The sequence below is a fragment of the Mytilus californianus genome, unplaced genomic scaffold (genome assembly GCF_021869535.1).
Source record: "Mytilus californianus isolate M0D057914Y unplaced genomic scaffold, xbMytCali1.0.p SCAF_3, whole genome shotgun sequence".
Classification (NCBI taxonomy): Eukaryota; Metazoa; Mollusca; class Bivalvia; order Mytilida; family Mytilidae; genus Mytilus; species Mytilus californianus.
The window spans coordinates 66,067,195-66,081,780 of record NW_026262679.1 but is presented as its reverse complement, the minus strand read 5'-3'; the positions used below and the strand labels follow the sequence as shown (position 1 = coordinate 66,081,780).

The 14,586-nt window shown below is 32.8% G+C and overlaps 1 protein-coding gene across 1 annotated transcript in view; it reads left to right on the top strand.

The window, feature by feature from the left end:
• LOC127733132 (probable sodium/potassium/calcium exchanger CG1090) overlaps positions 1-14,586 on the top strand; it is a 63,930-nt gene that overhangs the window by 29,797 nt on the left and 19,547 nt on the right. Inside the window, exons 5-6 of the mRNA XM_052242448.1 lie at positions 4,804-4,904; positions 7,032-7,267. Of these exons, the coding sequence (XP_052098408.1) occupies positions 4,804-4,904; positions 7,032-7,267 (337 nt within the window). The remainder of the gene's footprint in view (positions 1-4,803; positions 4,905-7,031; positions 7,268-14,586) is intronic.

The following is a 14,586-nucleotide window of genomic DNA, read 5'->3' as shown; positions in this document are numbered from 1 at the left end:
TACATATGTAGTGTATATTATACATTATTTCAGTTTTCATTATTCTTTTTAATCAGAAAACTGTGTTTATTGACCCTTTATATATATTAGTTGACATATTTCATTTGGTTAGAAATAACAAAGCTTTTTATACGACCGCAAAAATTGAAAATTTTTTGGTCGTATATTGGTATGACGTTGGCGTCGTCGTCTGGCATCGTCCGGCGTCGTCCGAAGACACATTGGTTTTCGCACTCTAACTTTAGTTTAAGTGAATGGATCGCCATGAAATTTTACCATAAGGTTCAATACCACGAAAGGAAGGTTGGGATTGATTTTGGGGGTTATGGTACCAACAGTTAAGGAATTAGGGGCCAAAAAGGGGCCAAAAATAAGCATTTTTGTAACTTCCAGACAATAACTTGTGTGTAAGTGTATGGATCTCTCTGACATTGTACCACAAGGTTCCATATCACAAAGGGAGGCTGTAATTGATTTTGGGGGTAATTGCCTCAAAATTTTAGGAATTAGGGGCCAAAAAAGGGGCAAAAAACAAGCATTTTTCTAGTTTCATGACAATAACTTGTGTGTAAGTGTTTGGATATTTCTGAAATTGTACTACAAGGTTCCATATCACAAAGGGAAAGCTGGAATTGAGTTTGGGGGTAATTGCCCGAAACGTTTAGGAATTGGGGGCCAAAAAGGGGCCAAAAATAAGCATTTTTCTAGTTTCCAGACAATAACTTGTGTTCAAGTGTATGGATCTCTCTGAAAGGTACCATACCACAAAGGGAAGGCAGGGATTGAGTTTGGGGGTGATGAATCATAAGGGGGTTCAAAAAATTGGGGGGGGGATTTTTTTTCTTCTTTTTTTTTCTTTTTTTCCTTCTTTTTTTCTTTTAAAATTTTCCATTTTAAGTTGGTTATTTCTGATTAATATTTAAAAGCAAATAATAATGATATGGTAGGAGATACACACCAAACAGGATGTGTAAATTATTATATAATAAGTATTGTGCAATAGCAAGAAATTTTCAATTGCACAGTATTGCACAATTGCAAGAAATCTTCAATTGCACAGTATTGCGCAATAGCAAGAAATCTTCAATTGCACAGTATTGCGCAATAGCAAGAAATATCCAATAGCACAATATTGCGCAATAGCAAGAAATTGTCAATTGTACAGTATTGCACAATAGCAAGAAATATTCAATTGCACAGTATTGTGCAAAAGAAGATACTTCGTATAAATTGCTTATTTCTTGATCAATTTCAATGGGGTTTTATTCTTGAACCTAGGGGTTCTTTAATATGCTGAATCTAACCGTGTATTAAGTTTTTGGATTTTGGGCCCCGTTTTTAAATTGGTCCACATTGAGGTCCAAAGGGTCCAAAATTTAACTTTGTTTGATTTCATCAAAAATTGAATTATTGGGGTTCTTTGATATGCCGAATCTAACCGTGTATTTAGATTCTTAATTTTTGGTTCCGTTTTAAAATTGGTCTACATTAAGGTCAAAAGGGTCCAAAATTAAACTTAGTTTGATTTTAACAAAAATTGAATTTTTAGGGTTCTTTGGTATGCTGAATCTAAACATGTATTTAGATTTTTGATTATGGGCCCAGTTTTCAAGTTGGTCCAAATCGGGGTCCAAAATTAAACTTTGTTTGATTTCAACAAAAATTGAATATATGGGGTTCTTTGATATGCTGAATCTAACCATGTATTTAGATTTTTGATTTTTGGGCCCCGTTATCAAGTTTGTCCACATTGAGGTCAAAAGGGTCCAAAATTAAACTTTGTTTGATTTCATCAAAAATTGAATTCTTGGGGTTCTTTGATATGCTGAATCTAACCATGTATTTAGATTTTTTATTTGTGGACCCGCTATCAAATTGGTTCATATTGAGGTCAAAAGGGTCCAAAATTAAACTTTGTTTGATTTCATCAAAAATTGAATTATTGGGGTTCTTTGATATGCCGAATCTAACCGTGTATTTAGATTCTTAATTTTTGGTTCCGTTTTAAAATTGGTCTACATTAAGGTCAAAAGGGTCCAAAATTAAACTTAGTTTGATTTTAACAAAAATTGAATTTTTAGGGTTCTTTGGTATGCTGAATCTAAACATGTATTTAGATTTTTGATTATGGGCCCAGTTTTCAAGTTGGTCCAAATCGGGGTCCAAAATTAAACTTTGTTTGATTTCAACAAAAATTGAATATATGGGGTTCTTTGATATGCTGAATCTAACCATGTATTTAGATTTTTGATTTTTGGGCCCCGTTATCAAGTTTGTCCACATTGAGGTCAAAAGGGTCCAAAATTAAACTTTGTTTGATTTCATCAAAAATTGAATTCTTGGGGTTCTTTGATATGCTGAATCTAACCATGTATTTAGATTTTTTATTTGTGGACCCGCTATCAAATTGGTTCATATTGAGGTCAAAAGGGTCCAAAATTAAACTTTGTTTGATTTCATCAAAAATTTAATTATTGGGGTTCTTTGATATGCCAAATCTAACCGTGTATTTAGATTTTTAATTTTGGGTCCCATTTTTAAATTGGTCTACATTAAGGTCCAAAGGGTCCAAAATTAAACTTAGTTTGATTTTAACAAAAATTGAATTCTTGGGGTTCTTTGATATGCTGAATCTAAACATGTGTTTAGATTTTTGATTATGGGCCCAGTTTTCAAGTTGGTCCAAGTTGGGGTCCAAAATTAAACTTTGTTTGATTTCAACAAAAATTGAAGATATGGGGTTCTTTGATATGCTGAATCTAAACATGTATTTAGATTTTAGATTTTTGGCCCAGTTTTCAAGTTGGTCCAAATTGGGGTCCAAAATTAAACTTTGTTTGATTTCAACAAAAATTGAATATATGGGGTTCTTTGATATGCTGAATCTTACCATGTATTTAGAATTTTTATTTGTGGGCCCGCTATCAAATTGGTTCATATTGAGGTCAAAAGGGTCCAAAATTAAACTTTGTTTGATTTCATCAAAAATTTAATTATTGGGGTTCTTTGATATGCCAAATCTAACCGTGTATTTAGATTTTTAATTTTGGGTCCCATTTTTTAAATTGGTCTACATTAAGGTCCAAAGGGTCCAAAATTAAACTTAGTTTGATTTTAACAAAAATTGAATTTTTGGGGTTCTTTGATATGCTGAATCTAAACATGTGTTTAGATTTTTGATTATGGGACCAGTTTTCAAGTTTGTCCAAGTTGGGGTCCAAAATTAAACTTTGTTTGATTTCAACAAAAATTGAATATATGGGGTTCTTTGATATGCTGAATCTAAACATGTATTTAGATTTTAGATTTTTGGCCCAGTTTTCAAGTTGGTCCAAATTGGGGTCCAAAATTAAACTTTGTTTGATTTCAACAAAAATTGAATATATGGAGTTCTTTGATATGCTGAATCTTACCATGTATTTAGAATTTTTATTTTGTGGGACCGCTATCAAATTGGTTCATATTGAGGTCAAAAGGGTCCAAAATTAAACTTTGTTTGATTTCATCAAAAATTGAATTATTGGGGTTCTTTGATATGCCAAATCTAACCGTGTTTTTAGATTTTTAATTTTGGGTCCCGTTTTTTAAATTGGTCTACATTAAGGTCCAAAGGGTCCAAAATTAAACTTAGTTTGATTTTAACAAAAATTGAATTCTTGGGGTACTTTGATATGCTGAATCTAAACATGTGTTTAGATTTTTGATTATGGGACCAGTTTTCAAGTTTGTCCAAGTTGGGGTCCAAAATTAAACTTTGTTTGATTTCAACAAAAATTGAATATATGGGGTTCTTTGATATGCTGAATCTAACCATGTATTTTGATTTTGGACATTGGACCATAATAGGTAAATTAAAAAAATTGAAGTTCTTAGACCACATTCTTTCTGTGTCAGAAACCTATGCTGTGTCAAATATTTAATCACAATCCAAATTCAGAGCTGTATCAAGCTTAAATGTTGTGTCCATACTTGCCCCAACTGTTCAGGGTTCGACCTCTGCGGTCGTATCAAGCTGCGCCCAGCGAAGCATTTTATTAAAATTTATTTTTCACACTAATATACATGCATACATTATATTGTTACTTTAAAGTCTTCATGTGTTTTGTAATTGGTAGTATTTTGTGTTGATGGCAGATCTTCTGTTTAATTTACAATTAGGATCTTGGCATATTGTATAGACACTTGTCTGATTACAATTAGGATCTTGACATATTGTATAGACACTTGTCTGACTGTATGTTGACCTCATGATGTCGTTTTGATGTTTGTGTCCTTATGTTACTGTGACATTGATGTTTCTTTACCGGGGATCTCCTTTTATTCCCTCTTATGTCAATTTGTGCTGCTGCAAAAGTATTGTAAGATCACCATTTCTGTCCAAATTAAAAAACAAATCCATTGTGTATGTTTGAAGTAATATGACATCATTGCTTAAACAGTTCATCAAAACAGAAAGTTTGGTTAACATAGGGGAGAGACCAAAGATATCAAGGGATGTTCAAACTCATAATTTGAAAACCAACTGACAACATCGTGGCAAAAAACAAAAAACAAACAACAGTCAGATGCTTCAGAAAATATTGTGTCTGTAAATTAATTTTTGTTCAATGTAAGATTTGCCATTGTAGTGTGTTTACAGGTGGTACAACTGAATTGGTGGCCTTTATTTAGAGACTGTGCCTTTTACACATTGTATGATAATTGTTTATTTGTGTTTACACTTGGTACTTCTGAATTGGTGGCCTTTATTTAGAGACTGTGCCTTTTACACATTGTATGATAATTGTTTATTTGTGTTTACAGGTGGTACATCTGAATTGGTGGCCTTTATTTAGAGACTGTGCCTTTTACACTTTAAGTGTGTTAGCATTAGCTTATGTGATATATGATGAAAATGTATACTGGTGAGTAAAATGGCTCTATCCTTTTTTGAAAAATAATAGATCTGTGATTCTGTTTTTATGGGTTAGTAATATTTGATAATTCTGCTGTTACTGGAATGAGATTAATCCCTTTCAATCTCCTTCCATTTTAGACCATGGTTGTTTAATACATAATATGATGTTGATGGCCTAAAAGGTCAAAAGGGAATCTCAAAAGTTGACTTTGTCGATAATTAAATTCCCCAATTTGGTAACCTATAGTTATCATGGCTTTTAAAAATTTATCATATTCTTGCAATTATACCTTTATTAATACCTAAACATGCAAGGTTTCAACCAAGCATATCTGATTTTATTTGTATACAGGTATATTGGATTTGATTGAAATAGTTTGGTCTATAAAGATAAAACAAAACCACACACTCTACAGTAATTATGGATAGGTAAAAGATCTTTTATTAATGAATAGTGAAGATATATTTTGTATTTACTCATTTCAACTATTTCTATAAAAGTTGATATGCACGATTGCTTGGGTATCTTATACATTATGATATAGAATGCCACTGTAGTTTTCTTCACAATTTCCATAAAATCTTCCTGATGATAGAAATGCAGTAATGACAGTGATTAAATTGAGTTGATGTGGAAAGATTGTGAAAAAGCTGATTAAGGTTTTTTTAAAGAAAATTTTGATTGAGGTTTTATTTTAATTTATTTTCTCAGTAGAGAAATTTTATTGGAGTGGAATTAAATGTTTCAGTAATGTGTTTATGTAAACAATCATATTGGTGATGTGTTGTTTGCAGGTTTATCTTCAAAGAGAGGCATTGCTTTGCTTAAATATATTTGTCTGTTATTATTTCTAAAGTGATGGTTGGCTTTCAGGAATTGCAGTAGCTTAAAAATAGAAACTGAAGTTTAATCAATTAATTATAGTCAGTATATTCATAATTTATTCTAAAGGGTTAGTGAGGCATTTATCTTTCTGATACTTCAAATATTTCTTCTATTGGAGGTGTCTTAAAGTGATCTCTATAAAATTTCTTAAATGAACAGATAGATACCACAATTATTGCACATAGTCTTCTACGCAAATTATTTTTGAAAGACATCCAGTGACAAATCATTTGAATTTTTTAGCCATTGTGTGTTTGGCCAAATTTAATTGAATAAGATTGTTAAAGCAAAAATTGTTTTAATCAGATATCATAAAAAGTTCAAGGCATAAAGAAAAATAATACAGTATGGGTGTCAATTTTAGTGTCTTAAAGGGGCACATATGATAACAGTCATCATTTGACCCCTTTAATTGGATCACCATCGAGTTGACCTCCAAAGACTGCTGATGGTCATATAACCTGATATAAACATAAATATAGATATAAATAGATAGTGAACACGTGCATTGGATTTTTCTAGGTCTGTTTGATTTCATATTATAGGTTAAAATATATGTCAATCATTGTTGTTGCCTGTATAAGAATGAGTTTTTGTGGATCGAATCTGTCAACCCAAATGGTTTACCCTTGTTGCACTTTCAATGTTGACATTCTTTTCCTTTTAATAGCTGAACGCCTAGTTTATGGGTATTCCATCACTAGCTAAGGGGTTAAATTGAAGGTCACATGAATACAAATTCAGTGAGGTCGAAACTATGCACTTGCAAGTGAATAATTCATCAGCAATGTTTCTTAGTTTATTTTGACAAAATTGAACCAAACTGGCTGCTAAAAGCAAATTATTATTTCAAAAAAATGACATACTTTTGTTTGACAGACATATGTTTTATTAACATTTAAGGCTGTTATTTGGTATATTTAAAATACTTTTCAATTTTTGAATTAAAGGGGCAAAAAAATTGGCCTATCATACTTTCTGCTTTAGTTTAAAAAATTGCATTAGCATCAACAGATGTCTTATAGCAGATAAAGTTGTAATGTAGTTGTTAAAACATGACCTTTAAAATGCCTACCGGTACTTAGATAGGAGGACCAAATCAGAGAAAGTAACTTCTGACAAAATATAATGTCCTAAATAAAAGTGAAAATACAGTCAGCATCTGTTAAGAAATTGTGTAAGTAAGCTGTCGAAAGATAAAAGTTTTTCTCATGATTGTAATAAGTCTACTTTTTTTGTTTGTTGTAGGTATGAATCGTTAGGACTTGTGATATTCTACATTTTTTATATAGTGCTGATGTTTTTTAACTCGAAATTAGAAGTTTGGATGGTAGAACATTGTAAATGTTTATGTAGTTCCGTTCATCATAAACAAGGAATAAAACACAACAATACTATCGTACACTATGATAAATTATCAGAATCAGTCACATCGAATGGCAGCATTACCTCAACAAAACATAGACACTATGATGTAGAATCAGGTAAATATTTTTATAATTAAAAATGTTAATTTTGAAAATTTCTTTGAAAAGTCATATTAAATCAGTAGATTCCTTTTAATGACCTTGTTTTCTTTCTTTTTTTTGAAACTTTTGCTTGAGCACATCATTCACATATGGAGCAGAATCTGCTTACCCTTCTGGAGGACCTGAGATCACCCAAGATTTTGTTGGGGTTCGTGTTGCTCAGTCGTTGGTTTTCTATGTTATGTTTTGTGTACTGTTGTTTTTCTGTTTGTCTTTTTTTGCTTTTAGCCATGGCATTGTGTGTTTATTTTTCGACTTATGAGTTTGAATGTCCCTTTGGTATCCTTCGCCTCTATTTTACATGAAGTATAAAAAAGGATATTGTTGAAAACAACTCAAGAATGCCATTATCATATTTGGACTCATCCTGATTACTAATACATTTGAATTGACTACGTAAATGATAATCCTGAAAATTTGTCTCATGTTAGAATTAAATTGAGATTTATAGAGGAAAAATTCATGTTAGAATTAAATTGAGATTTATAGAGGAAAAATTCACGAAACTTGTAGGTTTTTGATGATTTGATATGGACTCAGAATAAAGGAGAAGATTCACAAAGATTCATAAAATTGGCCCTAAGATTTTATTGTTTTTTTCTGAATAAGGTCAAATTCTACAGATTTCACATTGAAATAGTTGGGGAATTACTACTATAAATACAAAATAACTTATTTTTTTGCACATCACATTATAAATTACGAAGTAATGACCCCTTAAGTATGCATTATTTGTTTTGTAACATCAGTTTTGGTCCAATTTTTCAAAAAATTTATACAGTTTTAAGCATAATTTACTTTGGCCACAAAAGTGTGCTAACATCAAGGATTTTGATATAGATCCATTTAAGAACCAAATTATGGCCTTTATGATCTTTAAGGATAAAGTTGAAATTTAAAATGGAACTGTGTCCTTTGCCATCAGCTCAGCTCTGAGATTACCCGGTGGTGGATCCAGAAATTTTCATAAGGGGGATGAGGCCCCACTGACATCAATAAGAGGGGGCCCGCTCCAGTCATGCTTCAGTGGTCCCTAAATAATCAACCAAATTTTTCTCACAAAAGTGGGGGCCCAGGCGGTCGTATATTGGTATCACGTCGTCGGCGTCAGCGTCGTCCGAAGACATTTGTTTTCCGGACAATAACTTTAGTTTAAGTGTATGGATCTCTATGAAATTTAAGCAAAAGGTTCAATACCACAAAAGGAAGGTTGGGATTCAGTTTTTGGAGGTGATGGTCCCAACCGTTTAGGAATAAGGGGCCTAAAAGGGGCCAAAACAAGCATTTTTCTAGTTTCAGGACAATAACTTGTGTATAAGTATCTCAAGGTTCAATACCACAAGTAGAAGGTTGGGATTCATTTTGGGGGTAAATGCCCAAACCGTTCAGGAGTTAGGGGCCAATAAGGGTCTAAAACAAGCATTTTTCTAGTTTTCAGACAATAACTTGTGTATGAGTGTATGGATGTCCCGTAATTTGTACTACATTTTACTAAAAGAAAATTTCTTCAAAATTAATTTTTTTGGAAAGGGGGGAGGGGGGGCAATTTTTTTTCCTGAAAAGAAAATTTCTCTTCAAATACTATTTTTTTTTGGAGGGGCGGTAAAAACAAAAAATTTTTGGGAGGGGTCAATTTTTTTTCCTCAAGATTTTAGAAATTGTCAATTTTCCAAAGAAAAAAAATTGGGGGTCACAATTTATTTTGCTAATCCTTTGTATATAGTCTGAAAACAGATTTACTAAGTATTGAGCAACAGCACAGTGTATTGCACAACAGCAAGAAATCTTCAATTGAATATAAATTCAAATCATACAACCAATTTCAAGTTCTTTGACTACATTTATTCTGTGTCAGAAACCTATAAGGTGTCAAATATTTAATTACAATCCAAATTCAGACCTGTATCAAGCTTGAATATTGTGTCCATTTTTGCCCCAACTGTTTCGGGTTGGAACTCTGCGGTCGTATCTAGCTGTGCTCGGTGAAGCAGTTTATTTACTATTCATAACATTAAAAATTGGTCCTATAGTTGCTAACATCGTCATACCACATCTCCTTATTTTATATCATTTGCAAGAGTTTAACTGTTCATTACATAAAAGAAGGTGTCTCCCCTCTGAGGAAAGTGGCAGTATGCGAGACATAGGTATTACTATCCGGTGACGGTGGCGGCAATGTAAACTGTTTGTATAAGACTTTATCTTTCAGAAGGTCGAAGACGTGGATACTTCATACCTTGTATGCAGATACCTTATGTTACGAAATTTCCGTCTTTCATATGTCCATTGTCCTTGACCTCATTTTCATGGTTCAGCGACTGCTAGTAAAAATGTAATTTAATGTGAATTTTTCACTTAAAATGAGTAATAGAATAACTTTTATTTGGTTTATTGGTTCCTTGTAATGTCTACATGGTCGTCAGACAGAGTTCACCTGACGGCCATGACCTTGTCCTCATAATATGGATCAGTTATCAAGGTTAAAGTTAAGCGATAAGGTCAGTTTTTCAGATATTATAAGCAGTAGGTCAACCATATGTGGTGTATGGAGTGATTGTAAGGGGTACATGTCTGTCTGGCAGGTATCATCAAACCTTGACCTCATTTTCATGGTTCATTGATGAATGGTAAGTTTTTATACGACCGCAAAAATTGAAAATTTTTTGGTCGTATATTGGTATGACGTTGGCGTTGTCGTCGTCGTCGTCTGGCGTCGTCCGGCGTCGTCCGAAGACACATTGGTTTTCGCACTCTAACTTTAGTTTAAGTGAATGGATCTCCATGAAATTTTACCATAAGGTTCAATACCACGAAAGGAAGGTTGGGATTGATTTTGGGGGTTATGGTACCAACAGTTGAGGAATTAGGGGCCAAAAAGGGGCCAAAAATAAGCATTTTTGTAACTTCCAGACAATAACTTGTGTGTAAGTGTATGGATCTCTCTGACATTGTACCACAAGGTTCCATATCACAAAGGGAGGCTGTAATTGATTTTGGGGGTAATTGCCTCAAAATTTTAGGAATTAGGGGCCAAAAAAGGGGCAAAAAACAAGCATTTTTCTAGTTTCATGATAATAACTTGTGTGTAAGTGTTTGGATATTTCTGAAATTGTACTACAAGGTTCCATATCACAAAGGGAAAGCTGGAATTGAGTTTGTGGGTAATTGCCCGAAACGTTTAGGAATAGGGGGCCAAAAAGGGGCCAAAAATAAGCATTTTTCTAGTTTCCAGACAATAACTTGTGTTCAAGTGTATGGATCTCTCTGAAATTGTACTGCAAGGTACCATACCACAAAGGGAAGGCTGGGATTGAGTTTGGGGGTGATGAATCATAAGGGGGTTCAAAAAATTTGGGGGGGGGGGATTTTTTTTTTTTCTTTTTTTTTCTTTTTTTCCTTTTTTTTTTCTTTTAAAATTTTCCATTTTAAGTTGGTTATTTCTGATTAATATTTAAAAGCAAATAATAATGATATGGTAGGAGATACACACCAAACAGGATGTGTAAATTATTATATAATAAGTATTGTGCAATAGCAAGAAATTTTCAATTGCACAGTATTGCACAATTGCAAGAAATCTTCAATTGCACAGTATTGCGCAATAGCAAGAAATCTTCAATTGCACAGTATTGCGCAATAGCAAGAAATATCCAATAGCACAATATTGCGCAATAGCAAGAAATTGTCAATTGTACAGTATTGCACAATAGCAAGAAATATTCAATTGCACAGTATTGTGCAAAAGAAGATACTTCGTATAAATTGCTTATTTCTTGATCAATTTCAATGGGGTTTTATTCTTGAATTCTTGGGGTTCTTTAATATGCTGAATCTAACCGTGTATTAAGTTGGATTTTGGGCCCCGTTTTTAAATTGGTCTTCATTGAGGTCCAAAGGGTCCAAAATTTAACTTTGTTTGATTTCATCAAAAATTGAATTATTGGGGTTCTTTGATATGCCGAATCTAACCGTGTATTTAGATTCTTAATTTTTGGTTCCGTTTTCAAATTGGTCTACATTAAGGTCAAAAAGGTCCAAAATTAAACTTAGTTTGATTTTAACAAAAATTGAATTCTTAGGGTTCTTTGATATGCTGAATCTAAACATGTATTTAGATTTTTGATTATGGGCCCAGTTTTCAAGTTGGTCCAAATCAGGGTCCAAAATTAAACTTTGTTTGATTTCAACAAAAATTGAATATATGGGGTTCTTTGATATGCTGAATCTAACCATGTATTTAGATTTTTGATTTTTGGGCCCCGTTATCAAGTTTGTCCACATTGAGGTCAAAAGGGTCCAAAATTAAACTTTGTTTGATTTCATCAAAAATTGAATTCTTGGGGTTCTTTGATATGCTGAATCTAACCATGTATTTAGATTTTTTATTTGTGGACCCGCTATCAAATTGGTTCATATTGAGGTCAAAAGGGTCCAAAATTAAACTTTGTTTGATTTCATCAAAAATTGAATTATTGGGGTTCTTTGATATGCCAAATCTAACCGTCTATTTAGATTTTTAATTTTGGGTCCTGTTTTTAAATTGGTCTACATTAAGGTCCAAAATTAAACTTAGTTTGATTTTAACAAAAATTGAATTCTTGGGGTTCTTTGATATGCTGAATCTAAACATGTGTTTGATTTTTGATTATGGGCCCAGTTTTCAAGTTGGTCCAAGTTGGGGTCCAAAATTAAACTTTGTTTGATTTCAACAAAAATTGAATATATGGGGTTCTTTGATATGCTGAATCTAAACATGTATTTAGATTTTAGATTTTTGTCCCAGTTTTCAAGTTGGTCCAAATTTGGGTCCAAAATTAAACTTTGTTTGATTTCAACAAAAATTGAATATATGGGGTTCTTTGATATGCTGAATCTTACCATGTATTTAGATTTTTTATTTGTGGGCCCGCTTTCAAATTGGTTCATATTGAGGTCAAAAGGGTCCAAATTTAAACTTTGTTTGATTTCATCTAAAATTTAATTATTGGGGTTCTTTGATATGCCAAATCTAACCGTGTATTTAGATTTTTAATTTTGGGTCCCGTTTTTTAAATTGGTCTACATTAAGGTCCAAAGGGTCCAAAATTAAACTTAGTTTGATTTTAACAAAATTGAATTTTTGGGGTTCTTTGATATGCTGAATCTAAACATGTGTTTAGATTTTTGATTATGGGACCAGTTTTCAAGTTGGTCCAAGTTGGGGTCCAAAATTAAACTTTGTTTGATTTCAACAAAAATTGAATATATGGGGTTCTTTGATATGCTGAATCTAAACATGTATTTTGATTTTAGATTTTTAGCCCAGTTTTCAAGTTGGTCCAAATTGGGGTCCAAAATTAAACTTTGTTTGATTTCAACAAAAATTGAATATATGGGGTTCTTTGATATGCTGAATCTTACCATGTATTTAGATTTTTTATTTTGTGGGCCCGCTATCAAATTGGTTCATATTGAGGTCAAAAGGGTCCAAAATTAAACTTTGTTTGATTTCATCAAAAATTGAATTATTGGGGTTCTTTGATATGCCAAATCTAACTGTGTTTTTAGATTTTTGATTTTGGGTCCCGTTTTTTAAATTGGTCTACATTAAGGTCCAAAGGGTCCAAAATTAAACTTAGTTTGATTTTAACAAAAATTGAATTCTTGGGGTACTTTGATATGCTGAATCTAAACATGTGTTTGATTTTTGATTATGGGACCAGTTTTCAAGTTTGTCCAAGTTGGGGTCCAAAATTAAACTTTGTTTGATTTCAACAAAAATTGAATATATTGGGTTCTTTGATATGCTGAATCTAACCATGTATTTTGATTTTGGACATTGGACCATAATAGGTAAATTAAAAAAATTGAAGTTCTTAGACCACATTCTTTCTGTGTCAGAAACCTATGCTGTGTCAAATATTTAATCACAATCCAAATTCAGAGCTGTATCAAGCTTAAATGTTGTGTCCATACTTGCCCCAACTGTTCAGGGTTCGACCTCTGCGGTCGTATCAAGCTGCGCCCAGCGAAGCATTTTATTGTGCTTTGGTCTGTTTTTCAATTATCATAAGCAATAGGTCAATTATATTTGGTGTATTGAATGATTGCAAGGTGTACATGTGTGTCAGACAGGAGTTATCTGGCCTTGACCTCATTGTCATGGATCATTAAAAATGTTCAGTTTATGTGATACTTGTAGTAAAACCTTTAAGATTTTCAACATAAAATCAATGGTCAGTAAAGCAGAATATCACTGAATATAATAAAATTATGCTTAAATACTACAGTTTTTCTGAGCCGTATTATAATTGTTAGTTCAAACATTGAAAGTTTATGCAGATAATTTTTATGCGACCGTAAAAAAAAATTTGCGGTCGTATATTGGTATGACGTTGGCATCATCGTCGTCCGAAGACACATTGGTTTTCGCACTCTAACTTTAGTTTAAGTGAATGGATCTCTATGAAATTTTACCATAAGGTTCAATACCACAAAAGGAAGGTTGGGATTGATTTTGGGGGTTATGGTACCAACAGTTAAGGAATTAGGGGCCAAAAATAAGCATTTTTGTAACTTCCAGACATAACTTGTGTGTTAGTGTATGGATCTCTCTGACATTGTACCACAAGGTTCCATATCACAAAGGGAATGCTAGGATTGATTTTGGGGGTAATTGCCTCAAAATTTTAGGAATTAGGGGCCAAAAAAGGGGCAAAAAACAGCATTTTTCTAGTTTCATGACAATAACTTGTGTGATAGTGTATGGATCTTTCTGAAATTGTACTACAAGGTTCCATATCACAAAGGGAAAGCTGGAATTGAGTTTGGGGGTAATTGCCCTAAACGCTTAGGAATAAGGGGCCAAAAAGGGGCCAAAAATAAGCATTTTTCTAGTTTCCAGACAATAACTTGTGTTCAAGTGTATGGATCTTTATGAAATTGTGGTACAAGGTTCCATATCACAAAGGGAAAGCTAGGATTGATTTTGGGGGTAATTGCCTCAAAATTTTAGGAATTAGGGGCCAAAAAAGGGGAAAAAAACAAGTATTTTTCTAGTTTCATGACAATAACTTGTGTGTTAGTGTATGGATCTTTCTGAAATTGTACTACAAGGTTCCATATCACAAAGGGAAAGCTGGAATTGAGTTTGGGGGTAATTGCCAAAAACGATTAGGAAGAAGGGACCAAAAAGGGGCCAAAAATAAGCATTTTTCTAGTTTCCAGACAATAACTTGTGTTCAAGTGTATGGATCTCTCTGAAATTGTACTGCAAGGTACCATACCACAAAGGG